This window comes from Onychostoma macrolepis, chromosome 08, assembly GCF_012432095.1.
Source record: "Onychostoma macrolepis isolate SWU-2019 chromosome 08, ASM1243209v1, whole genome shotgun sequence".
In the NCBI taxonomy this organism is placed as follows: Eukaryota; Metazoa; Chordata; class Actinopteri; order Cypriniformes; family Cyprinidae; genus Onychostoma; species Onychostoma macrolepis.
Window position 1 is genome coordinate 2,235,448 of NC_081162.1, and position 20,378 is coordinate 2,255,825.

The 20,378-nt window shown below is 40.7% G+C and overlaps 1 protein-coding gene across 3 annotated transcripts in view; it reads left to right on the forward strand.

Moving 5' to 3' along the window:
* Window positions 1-20,378, forward strand: part of magi1a (membrane associated guanylate kinase, WW and PDZ domain containing 1a) — a 75,637-nt gene that overhangs the window by 2,774 nt on the left and 52,485 nt on the right. For 2 of the 3 annotated variants that reach the window (XM_058784085.1, XM_058784086.1), the window contains exon 3: window positions 4,474-4,590. In XM_058784085.1, the coding sequence (XP_058640068.1) occupies window positions 4,474-4,590 (117 nt within the window). Of the gene's footprint in view, window positions 1-1,251; window positions 1,408-4,473; window positions 4,591-20,378 lie in introns of all 3 variants that reach the window. The other variant, XM_058784083.1, reaches the window with a different exon arrangement.

The window sequence follows — 20,378 nt, forward strand, 5'->3', positions numbered from 1 at the left end:
GCGGAATGAAACGGTCTGAACCCCCCCCCCGCACCACGCCCACTTTCTTCGCATTTTTTAAAACTGTGGTGAGAACTAACCAGTGCTGAAACAGGGGCTTTCATGACCCTTTAATGTCAATACAGTGTTTTTGTAATGCTATAGTAAGCCAGTAGAGAGCAGCACACACACACACACACATGTTCGTTTTTGTGAAAAGTGGGGACTCTCCATAGGTGTAATGGTTGTTATACTGTACTTACTGTATGTGCTATTGTCCTACACCAACTATACACCTAAACCTACCCCTTACAGGAGACTGTGCATTTCAACTTTCCCCAAAAAAACCTCATTCTGTGTGATTTATAAGTGTTTTGAAAAGTGGGGACATGGGTCAATGTCCTGAGATGCCACCTTCAGCTTGTAATACCTGCCATACCCTCATCATTATACACATCTATGTCCTGACTTTTCACAAAACACACACACACACACACACGCACACGCATACACATGCATGCACTCACACACATGCACGCACTCACACACACACACACACACACACACACACACGCACGCACACACACACACATACACATGCACACGCATACACATGCACGCACTCACACACACACACACGCATACACACACACGCATACACATGCACACACATGCACGCACACACACACACACACACACACCACACACACACACACACACGCACGCACACACACACACACACACATACACATGCACACACACACACACACACACACACGCACACACACACACACACACATACACACACACACACACGCATACACATGCACACACACATACACATGCACACACACGCATACATGCACGCACTCACACACACACACACGCATACACACACACACACACACACGCACTCACACACACACACACACACACACACACACACGCATACACATGCACGCACTCACACACACACACACACACACACACACACACACACACACACACACACACACACACGCACACACACACACACACACACACACACACGCACACACACACACACACACACACACACACACACACACACACACACACGCACGCACTCACACACTGGTGTTCCTATCATTATGGCTTCATTCCATAGGCATAATGTTTTTCTCCTGTACAGACTGTATTTTCTATCATTTTACCCTACACCTAACCCCCACACACACACACACACAACTACAGGCGCGTTCTCAAAACACTTCATTCTGTGTGATTTATAAGCTTGTTTCCTCATGGAGACTAAACAAATATCCCCACAAGGAGATGATCTGCTGGTATCAGTATCGGTGGGACTGCGGCGCGTGATGAGTCTCACGACTGACGGTCACTGTATACAGCGCTCACTCAGCACTGCTTCATCTCGGCTCGTAACCGCAGGTAAACAGGCCTCTCAGCATGCTTGGGTTTGGCTGTTGGACTGTAAGATGCCATTGAAAGATCTTGTGTTTTGAGTTAGTTTGAAGTGTGTTTTGATGAGGTGATGCAGCACAGCTCCTCCTGTCAGGGGCCCGTATGGAGGGCCGCAGGGGCGTGATATTGCTTTTAGCAGCCGGTTGCTAGGTCCCTGTCTCCAGACGCATGCACACAGAAACCTGAAGCAGTTCAGAAGTGTTCATGTGGAGGATGTACCATGATAACATCCAACCAAATCTTTCCATTCATCTTAAGAAAGACCAAACACTTTAAAACATGAAGACAGTGAATCATGGCACATGGGCCAAAGATGTTCATCTAGTGCACGTTTACATTTGAGCACTATACTGTCTCCAAGACGCTTCAAGAAACCTCCTGCAGAGCTACAGCGCTGTTAACCGTTTTAGGCACTTGTGTAAAAATGCTGTAAAATGAGGATGCTGTCAAAAATAGATTTTCTTAACTTCTATGAACTAAATGAAATCAGCATTTGTTGTGAGCATGCTTTGTGTTTAAAGCAGGTTTTGTCCTCGCTGCACTCGAGCAGAGTTTCTCAGGAGCTTCGCAGGTTTCTTGAAGCAGAGACACAGTTCTTCTGGATTTAGTCTCAGTTTGTTCTGTTTCTTCATGTCACTGCAGACAGACTGAAGATGATCAGATCTCAAAGATATCACTGGATTATTACAATTAATGGCAAAAAATCTGTGTGTTATGATTTAATGCAAACGTATCATCAAAAATGCTGTCTAATGAAATGAATGAATACAACTTTAAAATAAAATACTAATTAAATATTTGTTTTTATTATTATTTTTTTAATTTATACAAAACTGCATAAATTAAAACAGATGAAAAATATCTTGGTTATATGATATTTCTTAACATTATTATTATTATTACTTTGAGAATTGCATTTTATTATACATCGGTTAGTTCCAGTGCTTGATTCTGACCGCTTCACCCTACGGTTCTGTGCATCACTGAGCACCAGCAACACAATCAATACAGCATCAAAACTGTTCCATGTATTATGTATTTCACGCTCTTGTCCTCGAGCGGGAGATCTGTTGATGCGCTGAGGGAACATTACTGTGTTTATTAGTTCTCTGTTTACACTGCAGTGACGCTTGCAAACACGCTGTGCTGCGAGATGCCCGTTTTAAACTAAACCGATAGAAAACATCCGTTTTCTCACGCTGACAGATGCTTGTTGTGAGGTTATGGCGGATGAGAAGAGCTCCTATTCTCTGTTTTATCTGAGCTCCATAAGATGAGGCTTATTACAGCCAGAGCTGCGGCCACTGATCTAACGCTATATAATCTAACTCTGTGTTGGACGCAAATCATTTCAACTTTGTGTCAGTGGGTCATAAATAGATCAGCTCACAATTACAGAAGTTACAATATTACAGTACTGTCGGTAATTAAAATTAACATATACATAAATCAAAATCTAAACATGTGTTTTACGGTGAACGCAGTTGGCAAGCTAAGCATGTGTTTGCGGCTGAATGCAAACAATCATAATTGATAGACAACTATGTCCGTGAAAAGACATCAGCAGTCCTATTAACTATTATAAACAAATTAACTATGGTTTTATTAGGCTACTTCAAATAATAATTTACAAAGAATTAAGATAGTATTAAGACAATATTTTTTGTGGTTATAAAAACAGACCTAAGCCAACAACAGCCTTTAAAATGACTTAAAATGCATTATATAAAACAACGAGGCAATAATGATTGGTTAATTAATGATTATATGGTTTCATTGAATAACACTGTTAAAATACATAATGTAATACAAAATAAACAATTTATTGGTAATTTATTGGTAAAACAATAGCTTGGTAATTGTTGCTGTTACAGTCCTTGTTAAATGCTGACCATTTAGGCCGATTCAAATACCCACTTAATCGTTCATTTTTGGCCGCCTACAGCCTCTATGATTTCTTCAACAAAAACATGTGGACATCGCAACCCTTACAAAAATTAACCATGATTTTATCGTAGTAAAACTGTTTAATTTTCTTTTGCGTGATTTTTGAATGCTCGAGACTTTAAAATCAATCAGACAACTGTATTAATAAAATTATAGCCATAGGTCTAGAGCTACAATTATCATTTGTAAATAATGCAGTTTAATTACAATTTATTTAATGTATTTATTTACTTTCATATTTTATTAAAGTGCTATTTTGACCCCTATAGGTTTTATTTTTTATTTTTTAACATCCATAATATTTGGGGGAGGGGGCACAACGATACAATTCTGCTTTGGACACCCATTTGGCCAGCAGCGGCCCTGAGTAGGGTTCATAACCTCAGCGGTAACCGAGGAAACGCTGTATCTCTGCTGTCCCGTAAGCGCCACCTGCTGGCAGACAGGGCATTCTCACTCATCTAGTGTATGTAGCATCATTTCACAAAGCTAAAGTCAGACCGTTCTGTGTTTGCTTCAAATGCATTTTCAAGGTGCATTTTCTGCTGGAAAATGCGGACATCCTGATATTTCTTAAAAAAAACAACAAAAACAAGTTAGGAAAGAGCACATGCAAAGCCTTAGTTTGTTTATGTGACGAGGTTTCTTTTGTTTGTATTATACATTTATTTATTTGATTTTTTTTTTTTTTTTTTTAATATATTTTTAAATTTCACAGAGAAATGTGCAGAATTTTGTCTGAGAAATAATAAAACTTGTCTTTGGTTTATGGCTGTGATGGGAAAAAAACTTCATGTGTCAAAGATGTCAACATATGACAGAAAACTAGATTTTTATGAAACTATCCTGCTGTGGGAGAACAGACAGGACCGTTGTGGTTTGCTGATTGCTGTGAGTGACGGGCTGCTGGAGGGTTATTGAGCTTTATGGTCATATTATAGATGTTGTTGCATGAAAGGAAGTTCATGTTTTTGATTTTTGATTTTTTTTTTGCATGGATGAATCATTTGCAATAAACCCTGTAATATTCCATAAAACAGTAACAGTCCATTTTGCACTGATTAGTGTGTGTGTGTGTGTTTTCAGGTGGCAGGCTGAAGAGGGACTTGAGTTATTTCTTGAGTCAGCGCTTTCAGAAGGGCTCGGCAGATCAGCGGCTGCAGGAGAGCATCAGAAACAACCTGCACCGCTACAGCGCTCCCTGTGAGTCCAGCAGAAACACTGAACACACACCAGAACCGCCCGAGCGGTCGCTGGGAGACTACACGAGTCATTCAGACCTTCAGACGTGACAGGATCGCTACCTGAGATCAGCTGACACCATTTCTAAGATAGCTTCAGTTTTTCACTCCAGTAATTGTAGAAACGCCGCATACATGGGTCCAAACAGTCCCTACAATCCCAGCATTAGACAGAGCAAACTTTCCCTCTACTAAAAGAGTTACTGCACTTGTGTTGGTGTGGAAAAACGATTCCCGTTTCTCAGTCATATGAATGAAATCTATGGTAGTTCATTAAAACATCTGTCTAGAGCAGGGGTCTCCAACCTTTTTTACACGGATCAGCTTCATTTTGAAAACATTCTCGCAGACTGATAAATACAGGATATATATACATACAGGAGTTTCACAGATATGACCGGATGCAATATAGCAGGTGACCGGCGTCCACTAGAGGGCCTCAGCAAACCTGCAGGGGACCTACAGTAAGAAGTCTTAAAATGATTTTTATTTATCTAATCACTATCCTGAGAAACTGTTCAGTGTAAATAAGTTTCAATACAAATGACATCTGTTGTTCGTGTAAGCAGCTGGCTAGTCTTTGTCATCTCTTCAGGATTCAGTTGTATTGTGTCGGGCGTTTGAAGTCTGTAAACAGCAGTATACAGTAGCACAGAAATGAATGGCAAGAAAGGATGAAACGCTGAGTGTTGTTCCAGAAGGGCTGCTGGAGATCAGGAGCGCTGTGATTCGGAGCAGGCCGTGCGCAGATTAAAAAGCTTGTCCTGTTTGATTGCACGTTCTGCTGTGTGTCTGCTGCCATGTGACGCTAAATCTGCTTCAATCCTCCGGGTTTGAGGATTATAATGATTCTCTGAATGTGATATATTGGAAAGGGACGCATGAAGAGACACAGAGTCACAGCACATCTGAAACACAAGAGTGTGAACGCACACAGAAACCACACTTCCACTGCACTACCTGTTTATATTTGACCATTTTACAGATATATTGTAACCGTATCATAAACACTATCATAGAGAGTATAAAAAGAATATGTAAAATGTAACATTCAAAAACTTTCAATATACCGCTAAATGTATATTTTTGAGTCTGTAATCCCATTCCTTCCACTAAACCTAATCATATCCACTTATTACAGATATATACAGTATAAAGAAAAGTGTGACAGCATCATTATTTATTGCAGTGTCACAGTAGTCCTGGTAGATGCTGGTGTGATGCACTCTATTGTAGCTCTATTAGTCAAATCTTTGTTAAAAATCTGGCAACAGTTCAAAAAATGGGGAAAAGTACTTTTCAAGGTTTTTTTGTTTTGTTTTGTTTTTTTAAATCCAAAGTTTACATGCCTGTAACTCAAAAAGTACTAAAGATATCTTTTAGATTTTTGGTCTTACCAAACTTTCCTTCTGTCATCTTCATTTTTAAGGCCCTGTATGGTTCAGTCCCTAATAAAATGTGACATGAAATAAAATCCACGTGCTTTCTTCTCTCAGGTAAATATATCTGCCAACTGTCATCTGACTGCCATGAACCAGGGTTCTGGTCCGGAGAATCAACTCAGTGAAGAAAGTACGGGAGATTTCTAGGCATTGTTTTTTTCATGTCACATTTTATTAATCTTGATTAATCTCAAGCTGTTTTGATTTTCCGAGCAGCACTTCCTCACCCTAATGGCAGGGTTTTAGTCTAAATGAAAGGCTAAGTAGCAGGTCTGTAAAATGAATAGATGTGATTATGATCATTTGATAAAATGAGGAGAGTGTGCCGTAGTTACGGATCATTTTACTTTGTTTCAGATCCCGTCACGGAGATCGCTGAACGCGCCTCTTTAAATGGTTTCATGGCACTCGTTGTTGTATTTTAAAACACAATCGCAATGTTTGCAGTTGACATTATTGTCATTTAAAATACAATGATCCCTCGTCACTGCGGCTCGTGTCAGAGATGGTGGAGCTACGGAAAACACTGCTGCGCTCATGAAACATTTTAATGCGAGTATGACACAAGTGAGGTACAAAGCTTATAAGAGAAATAATGGGTTAGCAGGCAAATGTTACATCATGACTATGCATTTGCATTCGTGCTGCTCGATACCAGTGCATGTAAAGCCATACGCGGCGTTCTGTTCTGCCGGTTGGTCAGGAGTTTCCAGGAATTTAATCATATTTATTGTTTCTTTTCCCAAATTATCGCCATCTCACCCTCTAATTTCGGAGGTTTATTTTATTGTCGTTTACTTTTGATCACTGTTTTCGCATCTCTTACTGTGGTAAACATGCGGGGAAATGAAAGATTTCATGGCCATGAATTAAGAATTCGTCACGTCCCTTACAGCCGCTTGCACGTGAGCCGCACGCACCCCAAAATCAACCATCGATAGCTTAATCGACTGCATCTCTTATCGACAATTAATCAAACGTTGATTAGTCGTTGACATCCCTAATGTGTAAGTAAATGCATTTTGCACCTTTATAGTTAGTTGATCTATGGGCGATGGGCAAAGTAGCCTAATACTGTAATATATTAACTAGCAATAAAAACTTTTTGCTTAAGTGCCAGATATGGGTGTCATGCCATACATTTTTTTTTTTTTTTTGAAAAATTGACTTTGTATTTAATGTGAATTTAATAACAACATTGTACGTTACTATTTAGAACACTTTCATTGTCCAGAAAGAAAGCAAAGAACATTTACACATTTTCACTTACTTCAGTTCAAGCACTCTCAAAAACTCCTGTTAAAATCACTGAAGCTGTTAGACTGTGAAATGAATGTCTTACTTAAATCGTACGCAGATCTGCACATTGTTGTTTCTGATGAGAGAATTGGCCAGAGCAGAATACAGTCAGCGAGTGCGCGCCCTGAACAACGTTTCAGCGGTGACTCCTCTGAACGCCTCTGATTGGTCATTGCATCCATAAGATCCACAGAATCATGTGTGATTGGTTATAATGCGCAGCGCTGTAAAAACGTGTCTGTCTCACAGCCAGCCAGTGAACACAGATTTGAATTTAGCAGCAAGTGACGCACTGAATGTTCTAATCACGCCGGTGTGATTGTATCAAATTTTAAAAAATATTATTTGGCTATTTTTTTGTCTTTTGGAAGCTGCATTCAAAATCCACTTGGCTGAATAATCTGAGGGGGCACGCTGGTTTGAATGGGCTTGACGCCTCTGGTAATGCGGCACTGAATACACAAAAAAAGAAGAGAGGGGTGGGGTGAGCAGTAGCTCATTATCATTTAAAGAGACACGTGCTGAAATGGGTCGCTGTGAACAGAGCTGTGTTTGACAAGGTAAAAAGGGTGTTGTTTTACACGACCACTACAAGTGTTTTGCAGACATTTCATGAAGACTCTAAAAAATCATTCCAACTTGTGCTAAATGAGCATCTGATGTCCCCTTTAAACAAGCGAAGGACACAACGTGCTGTAGATGATACAGATGCTACAGGGAAAGATGTGAACCAATGATTTACTTTATTTATTTTACTTGATCTATATGTCAACTATTGAAACTAAATGACGGGATGGAAAGAGTGGACAGGTGGATGAGTCTCTGAATCTTGTGGTTTAATTTGTCAGATGAATACAGTATTGCTCTCATAGAGAGTCTGACTTCTGACATATTTCAGTGATAAAGAAATGGCAAAATCAAATGAAGACACTGGGACTTAATTTGATCCATATTCATCTCTGAGATTTTCTAATTTCTGAGCAACTATGACAGTATATATATATAAACTATATTCTATATACTATGAAGAATATATTCTATTCTATTCACCTTCTCATGTTTTATTATTTTCCATATTTTCAAATACTACTAAAATAATCAAAACTGTAAATATGACAAAGGAAATATGCATTATTGACATCCTGGGATCAGACACAAATTCATGGACGGGCATTTCATTTTTTCAGGGGGGGCACAAATGAGATCAACCTCATTGCAATGCATAATATCATTAATTATGAATTAAATGGACAAAAAACGAGGAAGAATTGACGTACCACTCCACTGATGCAATACAACAGACAGAGGAGTCGTAAAGATTGAACCTGAAGCAGTCTAAACATCGCAGGGCTCGACATCAACGCTTGTCCGCTTATCCGGGACATATGTAATGGTAAAATGATTATATTTTGTTTCGTTTTTTATAAAGATAATATAAAAACGTTTGGAGCACTTTTTGTTCGTTAAATGTAAGGGTTTTTTTAAGTACCGACCAAGCAGCCAGCGGCAGACAGTGAGCTGATCATAGCCTATGTTTGATCAATTTAGCCTTCTCAAATCATCACGACTTGCCTAAAATAAAATATATATAAACAGTTCAAGCATCACAATGTTAGTTTAAATGTTTGAACTATATAAATGTGCGCTGGGTGCATATCTAATCGTTTGTGTGAAGAGCAGAAGCTGAAGCGCGCTCTGCAGGACATGCGCCAGAGCGGTCACTTGCATTGTTTCTTGATCGTGGAAACAACTTCTAATACGCCGTAATTTTTGCTTATAAAGGTAGAGTAATACATCATTCGGAACTGTAAAGGGTCTACTTTTATTTGTGTGCATTCACAATATCAACAAAACGTTGTGCTTTTATTAAAATAAATAGGAAAACCGAGGATAGGCTTGCAGTCTCGTCTTGAACAGGAGCGCTTCACAATGATGAACCGAAAGAGTCTATTTTTTTAAGCCATGCAACAAAACAGCTTTAAAAATTACTTTATTGCATTCCAGATGATTTTAAAGAACTTTTCACTATAAATTTTACGGGTAGCTTGAATGTCAAACATTGTCATGAATTCGTTGTATTTCCATTTGTAAAATAGGCTACAAATTAATTGTTGTAGTCTAACCCGATCTCATGAAAGCACGTGTAGCACGATTTTCTCTTTCTGTTTGAAGCAATGTTTATAAGCAGAAATTGACTTTGGCCTCTTGCCATACCCTCGCCCAGTCAGGTGTGCCGTGAAAAATTATCCATACTTCATATCTCTATTATAATTCGTCATTATTATTTTAAATCAGAGGGTTTTAAAAAGTTTAACCAATGCCAATCATTAAAAAGAGCTTGTCAGTAAAACTTCGTAACGCCATCGGATCCTCAAGCTCTCCGCGAAAGCTCGTAACTTCACCCGCCTCCTTTCAGATTGACGCGCCGTACACAGCCTGGAGGAGACAGATATCCGCTTTTTCGCAATGCAAGAGAAAATAAATAATAACTGATGTTTGAATAGTACAGCGTTTTCTTTACTCAGCAGGCTCGTCCAGGGCGGGCACTAGTGACTCACAGGGCGGCCAGGCCCCCCATTGCCCGCCCATGGCGCCGGGACTGCCTGGGATGCTTTTTGTTAGCTGCTTTTCCTTCACTCTCTGCTCCACTGAAGTAAGTACTTCAATAGGACAGAGAATGCAGTTCATATAAAGGCAGTTTAAACCTGTGTTCAAAGCTGATTGGTGGCCTCTTTCTGGGTGTGTGCTGTGATTGGAGGATTTCATTGGCTGACTGTGAGTTTGAATCGGTCTTTGTTTGTATTTAAATGAGTGTTCTTTATTTTAGCCTGATGAGAGTCTGTGTGCCAAAACATGTTGGCATCAAAAAACAATAGATTTTAACACTGACTCTTTCATTTCTCCACTGCACATGTGCTGCTGCTTTTGCTTTGGTCTTCATCAAGTATTCTGCTTGTTTCCACACACCTTGTTAAGACTTCTGAACAAGTGTTTAAGCAGAAACCTTCAGCGGCTTTTCAACGGTGGGGAAAAAAACAATTATACAGTTTTTATCCGTTTGTTTGTTCTTACCTTATTCATACATTAAATCAAAACTAGAGTTTATAGTTGGTAGCTGGTGTCCATTCAGCTAAGAATATATATATTATGTCTTTTTGTAATGAATAGTCAAGTCAAGTCACCTTTATTTAAATAGCACTTTTAACAATACAGATTGTGTCAAAGCAGGTTTACAGTATTAAATAGGAAAATAGTGTCAATAATGTAAAATGACAAGATTAAACACTCAATTTTCAGTTGAAGGCATTTCATCATTGAATTCAGTGATGTCATCGTCCAGCTCAGTTCAGTTGAAATAGTATCTGTGCAATTACTGTAAGTCGACGATATCGCTGGAAATGAAGTGCCCCCAACTGAGCAAGCCAGAGGCGACAGCGGCAAGGAACCAAAACTCCCTCTGAGACAGAATGGAGAAAAAAACCTTGGGAGAAACCAGACTCAGTCGGGGGCCAGTTCTCCTCTGACCAGACGAAACCCACAGTTTGGGATCGCTGTAGAAACCTCAGATCAAGCGATTCGCTTTACTATACTCGCCTGTGAGTAATCAAAGACACAGCAAAAGACCTTTATTTTTGTTCTGGAGACGATCGTGCGCTCTGCTGCCTCACTGGAGCGCACTCGCCACCAACTGGACAGGGCTGGGAATTACAGTTATAAACTACAATAGATCACCCTCAGTGTGTGCAATCTGCCAAAGTGACGGACGGCCTTCAGATTTTTCCCTCACTGACAAAAAAATTCTGTCAATGACGGAGAATTTTCGGTTAACGCGACCACTGGTTCTACCATACTTGTAACAAAGAGTAAAATTTACAGTTTTAGCTATATGGAGTTTACACAGGACTAGATAATGATCTGAGATATCATCACTTTGCTGCAGAATTTCAACACCATTAACATGAATTCCATGTGACAGTATTAAATCTAGAGTATGAAGCGAGTAGGTCCTGACATGTGTTGTTTAAATGCTGATCCCAATGCATCTTTTACATTATCTACACGAATATTAAAATCACCAACAATTGACCTTTCGCAAAACCCCCCCACGCTAAGTTACTGTTGCCATGACCGACAAGCAATGCCGCTCTCACACTACACATCATGTTCTCACGCAGTGAAAAATACATCGCAGAGCAAAGAGGAAACTGACAACACACCGACAGAGAAGACCGAGCAGGTTACTTCTGATACGAAACAAGGTCTCGGGACCCTCAGCTTTTAAATTGTCATTTTTAAAGAAATTCAAACAATAAATACAATTTTGTGGCTCTTTAATGTGTCGTGACAGATCACTGTATTGCCTCAGTTCAAACACGTGAACCGATCATCTTTTCATATTTACTAAAAGCACGAAATGAACACGAATAGACATCAGAAAGTGTTTTATTTGAACCGCAGAACACAATTTTTCAAGTTTAAGACCACCGAAGTTATCTACTCTCCTGTCTGATTTGTGGTTAAGGCTAGAAGGATAACGTTACAGCTGCGGCTACTGGGCATGTGCATTTACAAATCCATTCCACATGACGAATGTCCTAATAGATTAAACTCCATTTAGCTACAGCCTTGAATTCCACACGCTGCTTCCTCAATTCTATTCCACTTGGCTCATTCAGAGTCCATATAACTCCATTCTGTGTTTTCACTATAGTGACTCACGCCTGCTACACTCCCGTGACACAGCAAAGTAAACAAAGCATCTTAGCATATCTGCTGCTCAGATACACTTAACCCTACCTGGAACTTTTATTTCAACCTTTTGATTATTTCCTTCATTTTTATTTTTATTGAAAACAAATGCCTTTCTGATGTAATATGAGATGTGAAAAGGGAGAAGAACGATTTCGGCAAAAGGCGGAAGTGAACTCGGGTCGCTCACGTCAAAAACACCACTGGAAATGTGCTAAAATACCCGTCTTTTGTAATGTTGTGAAGTTAGTGGGCAGAGGTAATGTAAATGACCCCTGCCAACAAGGCGGCCTATTCCGTTAAATAAAAGGCACCAGACTACAGAAAATGGCATATACTCCTGTAATTTTGTTCTGGGGGAGGACCCACCCACATTTATGTTGCTTCCGACGCCCATGCCTCAGCTTATTACCGTTACTGTGGCAGCCAACAACAGCACAGCTTAACCCTCCGCACATATATATATTTAGTTATATTGAAAAAGTTTCAATTCAGTCGATCTTTTTTACCCTGTTTTAACATGGATTTCTATGGAGACCAGCCATAGCTGTCGGGCAAGACAGCAGCAGCGGCACATAATATCCGCGTTCTGATTGGTCAGATCGCCTGTCAATCAAGCTCTTTGCGAACGGTTAATTAGGACTTTATCTGCAGCACTAACTCTGATAGAAAATCAGCAAATTCTTTAATAAAGTCTGTATGGTGGCCTGTAGTTTATGGTCAGTGATCAAATCGTTTACAAAAAGTGTTTTTGTAGAAAGGGATCTAATATTCAATAAGCTAAGCTTTATCATGTGTTTATCTGCATTATATACATTTTTTTTATTTGTTTAACATCAATTAAATTGTTACCCTTAAATTGATTTGGAGTATTTTCTAGTTCGGGGAACAGACACAGTCTCTGTAGTGTGATATCTAGGTGAAAGGGTCTATGATTACAGGTGAATACTAGAACTAATCGTTCTGTTGTGGCACAGGCTCAAATGTCACTGGAAGTGGAAGTATAATCTGAAGTGGAGTGGTATCATTCATGAAACAGTTGAATATTTACATAGACACCAAAAAAAGCAATGTTGGGTATTGTGCTTTCCTATCTGAATGGACGGATGAATTTGCATTCGTGGTTTTGTCTCATTTCGGTAGCGTCCAGTCTTAAAAACTCATGCAAATGTAAAATGCAGGCAGTCATTCTCGTACCTTAACAACAGTAAAACAAATCTGACTCACATCTGATTGTTGGAAGCTTGAACACTTGCATGAAGCTAAAGCTAGCCAGACCCAGACTACAAGACAAAAACACACTCCGCACCAGACGTCACATTAAAGTAGTGTTCAGTTTACTCCTGTTTGTGTACGCCATTATTTTGTGGATTACTGTATAGTGTACACTGAAGCCATCAAAGTCCAGGTGCCCTTTATTCAGTGTTAGGAGAGCAAATATGGCTGTTCTCTGGGCTTACGAGAGGAGCTGACGGGTCACAGTACGCCCTGACCTGTCATTTATGAGGTTTATGGGTGCTGTGTTTTCCTCACACACTCTCAAGAGCAGTGGACGAGGATGGGATTTTGCAGAACACACACGTGTGATGTGCACGTTTATGATGCTAAAGCTTGAGGAAAGTCACCTGCTGTTATATGGGCAAGAGTGAGCAGAACATTTTTTAATTTGACACGGCTTTAGAACAACACTGGCGTTGAGTAAATAATGACTGAGCTTTATTTTTAGAGTGAACTATGCCTTTATCTATTTTAAACGATCAAGAGCAGGAAACTTCCATCTGTGCACAAACTGGCCCTTTAAGAGCCGCTGGTGTGTGATCTGGATGCGTTTCCCGCTCATGCAGCAGGATGGAGGACAAGATGGAGGCACACATCCGAGGAACACACACACACACACACACACTCTCGCTCACACACACACACACACACACATGCGTGCATGGACGGGGCTGTGGAGTCCAGTGGTTTTGCATATGTAAAGAATAAAGCACAATAGACTGATCGTTGGGGGAGGATGTGCATGTAACGCAGACAGTGTCCCAATACACTGGGCTGCCTGCCTATACAGCATCTTCAGTGATGACATGTTGAGACCGTGACACCTGAAAACATGGTTTTGTGCCCAGAAACTCCTGCTGAACAGAGCAGCATGGGTGTTTTGGTGTGTAAGGTCCAGGCAGATCTGTAAACCCGGTGCAGTGTTCAGCGGCGGGGAGCTTTGTGTAGCTCGTCCAGCATGGCACTGCAGAACTGAGTAGCGGCTCCAAGGCGCTTCACATGAGCGAGTCTTTGTGCTCCTTTGTTGTGTGTTGTGTGGCTGGAGGGAGCGTTCCCCACCCCCTGCACTCCTGCGGGCCGGAGCAGTTAACAGGTGCTTGTTCCTCCAGAGGTTCCCCCTCCACAGATGGCTATTGTTATGGTGTGCAGTAAACGCCGCCGCCGCGTAACCCAGAAACTCCAGCTCTCTCTCTCTCGCTCGCTCGCTCTCCCAGCTGCTGTTTCCTGCTAAAGCAGTGTTATCCCTGATCCCTCTCTCTCTGCCCTCCCTCTCTCTCTCTCTCTCTCTCTCTCCTCCCCCATCTGCTCCTGCGCTCCTCATTCTCCAGATCCCGTGCCGTCCTCAGCTCTCCGGATCCGTGCGTCTCTGTCGGCCTCGCGCTCGCTTCTCCTGCGTGGATCGGACTCTTCTCTTCTCTGCCAGCCGCTGACACAAAGAAAGGATTAGCGCTTGATCGCACGGGAGCGTGTGCCATCGGTGGAAGGGACCGTATTCTCGCTTGACATCCAGGCAAGTGTGGGTTTATTTTTGACCATGTACGGATGTGTACACCGTTGTGAATCACACAGATTTGCAGCGGATGGCTGCACGGCTTAGCTAGCTCTGATCAGAAGCTGTGCTGGCTGCACCGAGAGCGTATCCCAGGATCGGCTTAATGGTGTGCTAATGGCTGTGCTAGTTTGATCACGGTGGGGATGTTTTGAAATGGCTGTGCTGCTTGATCTAGAGCCGTGCTAGCGTGCTCTGCTCTGAAGGGGACAGCGGAGTGAGCAGATGTGATCTCGCTGTGGTAAAAGCCATTTTGATAGATCAGACTGACGCTGCTGGTTTGTTGTTGTTGTTGACGGTACCTGTGCTGATTTAAGGTAACGGTGCTGCTAGCGGCCAGCGAATTCAGCGTTTATCTGTAAAGCCTGCAGACTCTTTCTGTCAGATAGATTTGGTAAAATGCATGTGATTGAGGGTTATTACATTTTCAAATGACACGTCTGAAATGCAGCTGTCAAGCTGGTCGTTAGAAAAGCCTATTGGTCGGTCGTCGGTGGAGATGTTTGGGTGCATGCAGCTATCGCTGTTGTCCTTCTGACTTTATGGACACAGAACCTGGCGTTTCAGTTTAGCAAAGGCACTGCTAGCCAGTAGATTCAGAGTTTATCTATAAGCATCGTGGGCATGTTTGATCAAATCAGTGTGATTATTATGTGCTAAATGTCAGAGTTACACACTGCAGATAGTGAGTACAGTCGGATAACATCAGCGAGGCCTTTCGCTGTTACACTATTACTGTGTTGTACAGGCCACGAAGTGAAATAAAAGCTGATGTGCTGTGAAAACCCGAGGGGTGAAGTCTACAGGTCACTGGCCCAGCCTCGAGTGACCAGCAGAGGGAGCTGATCTCTGACGTGCTCCTCTGCCAGTTACTCGCGCATGCTACTTTCGCAACAGAAAATCGTTTCGGATTGCTCATTTGAGTGGAGTGCTGTAAGCTACTTTATAGTCATAAATGTGCTAAATTTGGAGTGCCTTATTATGATTATACCACACTTCATCACATTATTGCGTTTAGATTCGGCATGTTAAACTAGCTCCGGGAACTGCTGTGGGAAGAACTGCAGTCGATTGTGTTGAGATGTTAATGAACAGATTTCAGTATGTCTGTCAAAGCATTTCTGCATGAATGTTAACGAAGATGGAAACGGTCTGTGCTGTGCTGTATTAGAAATATAGTCACGGCTGAACAATCTAACAAGATAACGCAAAAAAACAAACAAAAAACATTCACGATGACATGATGAACAGGTGTTTCACTGCATAGCAGTTACTATATTGTGGATTTTAGCATGATTGGAATACCATATTGATCATCTGTTTTTAATCAGGGCTTGAGTACCGCATCAGAAAAACAGCTGACTGTTGCATTGAAAAGCAAATAAAAATAAATAGTCTGTCATAATTAGAATAAGGTGTCTTGAGTGAGCATACATTTATATATACAAACATTTCTTTGGATTTATTTCAAATGTGGCCATATTTCGGTTAGTATGATGCAAAGTATTGTTTATGTGGAATCTTCATATTCATATTATTTCACATTTGTGTGAGAGTTCATGCATCAGTCAAGATGAAACCTTTATACTAGAAGGACCAAACAACCTTAAATCTTTAAACTCTTTAGACAATTTTGAAAAATGTCTCTATATGGTACATCTTGCTTCTTTTGTCAGAACTGAAAGGAATGGTTCTGGCAGGCAGTATTATTCTTGGTGTTTTGTTGCTAAACCGTGGACTGTATGGGTTTATTTGCGTTCAGACAGCAGTTTGTGTGTGTGTGTGTGTGAGGGATATTACTAAGTATTTCCAACATATTCCAATATCAATCGATATGAGTGTCTCAGTGCTCGTGACATATGAGAGATGAATCTAGTGGAAAGTGATATCGCAGATAAAGACGGTGAACCTCAGGTTCAATATTTTGACATGGTGTGATCCAGGCAGCGACGAGGAGAAACTTGAGTCGAATATCTTCCTTGTCCAGCTCATAAAGGACAGATGGCTCTTCATTCTCTGCTTTCAATCTCTCTCTCTCACACACATGCACAATAAACACACACACACACACACGAGAGCTTATCCAGTTCATCTGGGCATTGTGGACGGCCCGGTGCTGCACAGAGACTCTTTTCAGAGCTGAAGCGGGCAGCTGCAGCGTGAGGAAGCGGCGCACTGAGAGATCCGCCAATCTTATGGCAGGAGAGACAAACAGGGCAATAAGAGGAAGAGGGCCTGAAGTTGGTGGAGGTGGGCGGGGCTTGTGAAGAGGGCGGGGCTTCAGCCGAGGCACAAATGCTGGAGGTCTGGGCCAGATGCTCTCCAAACAAAAGAGTATTTCTCAGGAAGCAACGCTGGGAAGCATGGCGCTCACCATTGTTTTTGTGTGTGTGTGTGTGTGTGTGTGTGTGTGTGTGCATGTGTGCGTTTGTGCAGTTCCCTGGTGTTACAGTGCAGAAAACAAAGCAGCTGAAATGTAGTGTCATTTATATTCATAACCGTATAACTGTTAGTTCCAGTTAATGCCTGTGATAAAGACAAAAGCTCAATATACAGTTATTGTTGTTGTTGTTTTCACATGGTTGGAGTATGTACGGGTCAAAGAGGAGGCATCACATTTTGGTGTCCGCATCAAATTACATTTACAAAAGTAACTTTCATATACACAAAAAGCATATTAAATGCAAGTGAAGTTCGTAAAAATTGTACACACACACACACACACTGTACACATATATATATATATATATATATATATATATATATATATATATATATATATATATATATATATATATGAAGAGTTCATTTGCAAAAACAGATAACTCCATTTTAGCAATTCTCAAAAATCATGTTTTTTCATTGTGCATTCCAGTTAATCTCAATCAAACTACAGTTGGGTTATTTTGAGTATGTAAAAATGAAATAACATACTTAAATATATAAATGAAATACTGATCATAATATATTTTAAACGATTAAAAATGGTAAAAAAATGAGTAAAACCTCATAGGATAGTGGCAAAGATTGGGAAATATTTAATATGACAGTGAATTAGTTTGTCGTGACCCTCGTTCAGCACGGATTCCCCCGTTACCAGATCAGCGGTGATGGACTGTCTCTCAGTGGTGGTAATGTGATCTGTAAATGCATGTAGTAGTTCAGAGGTGATCATCAGGGCCTGAGGTCACAGCCAATCATCGAGCTCTGAGAAAGAAAAAAACAACAACTTGCATCATAAATACCTGATGAGGTATGAGGGATGAATCATGCTTCTGTCTAAACATAGCCATGCCTCATTTCATTTCACTTTTTTTAAGAGGTTGGGGTTTAGTGTGTGATGATGATGTGATTGATTTTAAAGGATGTTTTGGCTCAGTGCAGCTATGTGTGTGTGTGTGTGTGTGTGTGTGTGTGTGTGTGTGTGTCTACAGTGAGCTAGAGCTGATGAATGCTGACTGCCTGATGCCAGTGTGTAAGTGTTGATTTCTCGAAAGTCTGAGAGTCTCCTCTCAGTAACTGCAGTGTCTCTGGTTGGTTAGTAGTATTATTTCCTCAGATAAATAATCGCAAACAAATAGGATACAATGAGGCTAAAGGCACAATGTGCTTTTCACTGCACCCAAATTGCAGAAAAAAAAAATATTATATGTTAATGTAAAACATATATTTTAAAATACAGAAACAAAATCATTTTAAAAAGTAAAGATTCTGAAAGCATTAAAGGAGATCCCATAATAATTGAATATAGATTAACAATAGTAACAACAAATGATATTTTATTATTATATGATATGATTAAAGGTGGGGTATGTATTTTTTCAAAAACGTTTTAGAAAACAAGTTGAGGCCGAGTACCAAAACAAACTTGTAGCCAATCAGCAGTAAGGGGCGTGTCTACTCATGATCCAGAGGAGAGAGCGCTCAGTGCACATGATGGACATTAGCCGACCCGAGCCGAGCGACAACAGAAAGATAGAGATGGCGGATAAAAAACTAAATAGGAAAACATCTGCAGAACAAAAGAAGGCTTACACCGTGTGTACACCAGACGCGACAGGACAAAGTTGTCGTGCTAATGTCTGTCTACACTGGTAGACAGCAAAGGCAAGAAGTAGGACCTGTGTAAATATCGGATAAGCTGGAGAGAAGTCAAGGAGCGGGAAAGCCTGCGATCGGACGCCGAGGTTGCTTTTTTTCTTCTCGATAGGTGAGTAACATTAGTTTTGCTTTGTTTCACAGAACTAATCGTGGCCGTACGTATGTGTGGGGCGGAGCTATCAAAATAGGGGCGAGACCCTTTTGGGGTAGGGGCATGTTTGTTTTGGTGATTTCAAATATCAACATTGGCTACCAGAAATCACTTACCCCACCTTAAATATCATGTTTTTAAATACAGTATGATGGTTTCATTCTAAACATGGTGATTATCTCTAATATGGACACCCAACATAATATATGATATTTACCATCTGAATCTAACCATGTCATGTCAACAAATGGAAAAGTCAGCCATCTATTAATTATCATGTTAATTACTGTGTGCCTTTAGCCCCAACAGCAGGGGCACTTTTTACCCCAAATACCATACTTTTACATATTCTTTTGTTATTTAAAAACTGTTGCTTTAATTATCTTAAAACTGAAAATCATTAAGAAGATCTTTGTCTCAAAATATATGCATTAATTTTAGTGACTCTCATTTGCTACTTAAATCTACAACATTTTAAAAAACAAAATATTAGATGAAGTACGCACAGAATCAACTTTGCACTGCTGCGTGCGATCGCAACAAGGATCAGACAAATACACACATGCATCCTGAAAAGCAGATGTTTTGGAAAGTGCTACGCCACGTTTTTGTGCCATCTAGTGGTTTAGATGAAATTAATATCAAAGGTGCCTTTTACCCCATTGTACCCTACTGTGTAGGATGCTATTGTAAAGACAGACCAGTAGAAATGATCAGGCAAGCACAACGCTTAGAGCCCTGCACTTCGGCCCGGACCCAACGAGCCCCGACTTTTTTACATCCCTAGGGCCAATTTTCACGTCATAGTTCAGAAGCGGGCCGGGCCTCGGGCCTGTTTTAGGCTTCTCCTTATTTTAATATTTTAGACATTCATCAATTAGTGATGAAAAAAATTGCCACGTGCCACGACTGTGAAGAGCGGCTCGACGGTGTTTAGAGTCCCGCAGCAGCAGAGCGCGCCGTCAGCGCAGCTGAAGAGTTCTGCTTCAAATACACGCAATAAAGCTTGCTGTAAAGCCCCAGCAAAAGTAATTACCATGAATGTGTCAGGGGGAAATAGTTAGGAGATATTTGAATTATTTACTAATAAACTAGTGTTTTCTGTGTCAGTGTCGCAAAGATGAAGATGATGATCCTGACTCGCTGTCTCCTCATTAGACGCCTTTAGAGAGAAGTGCATC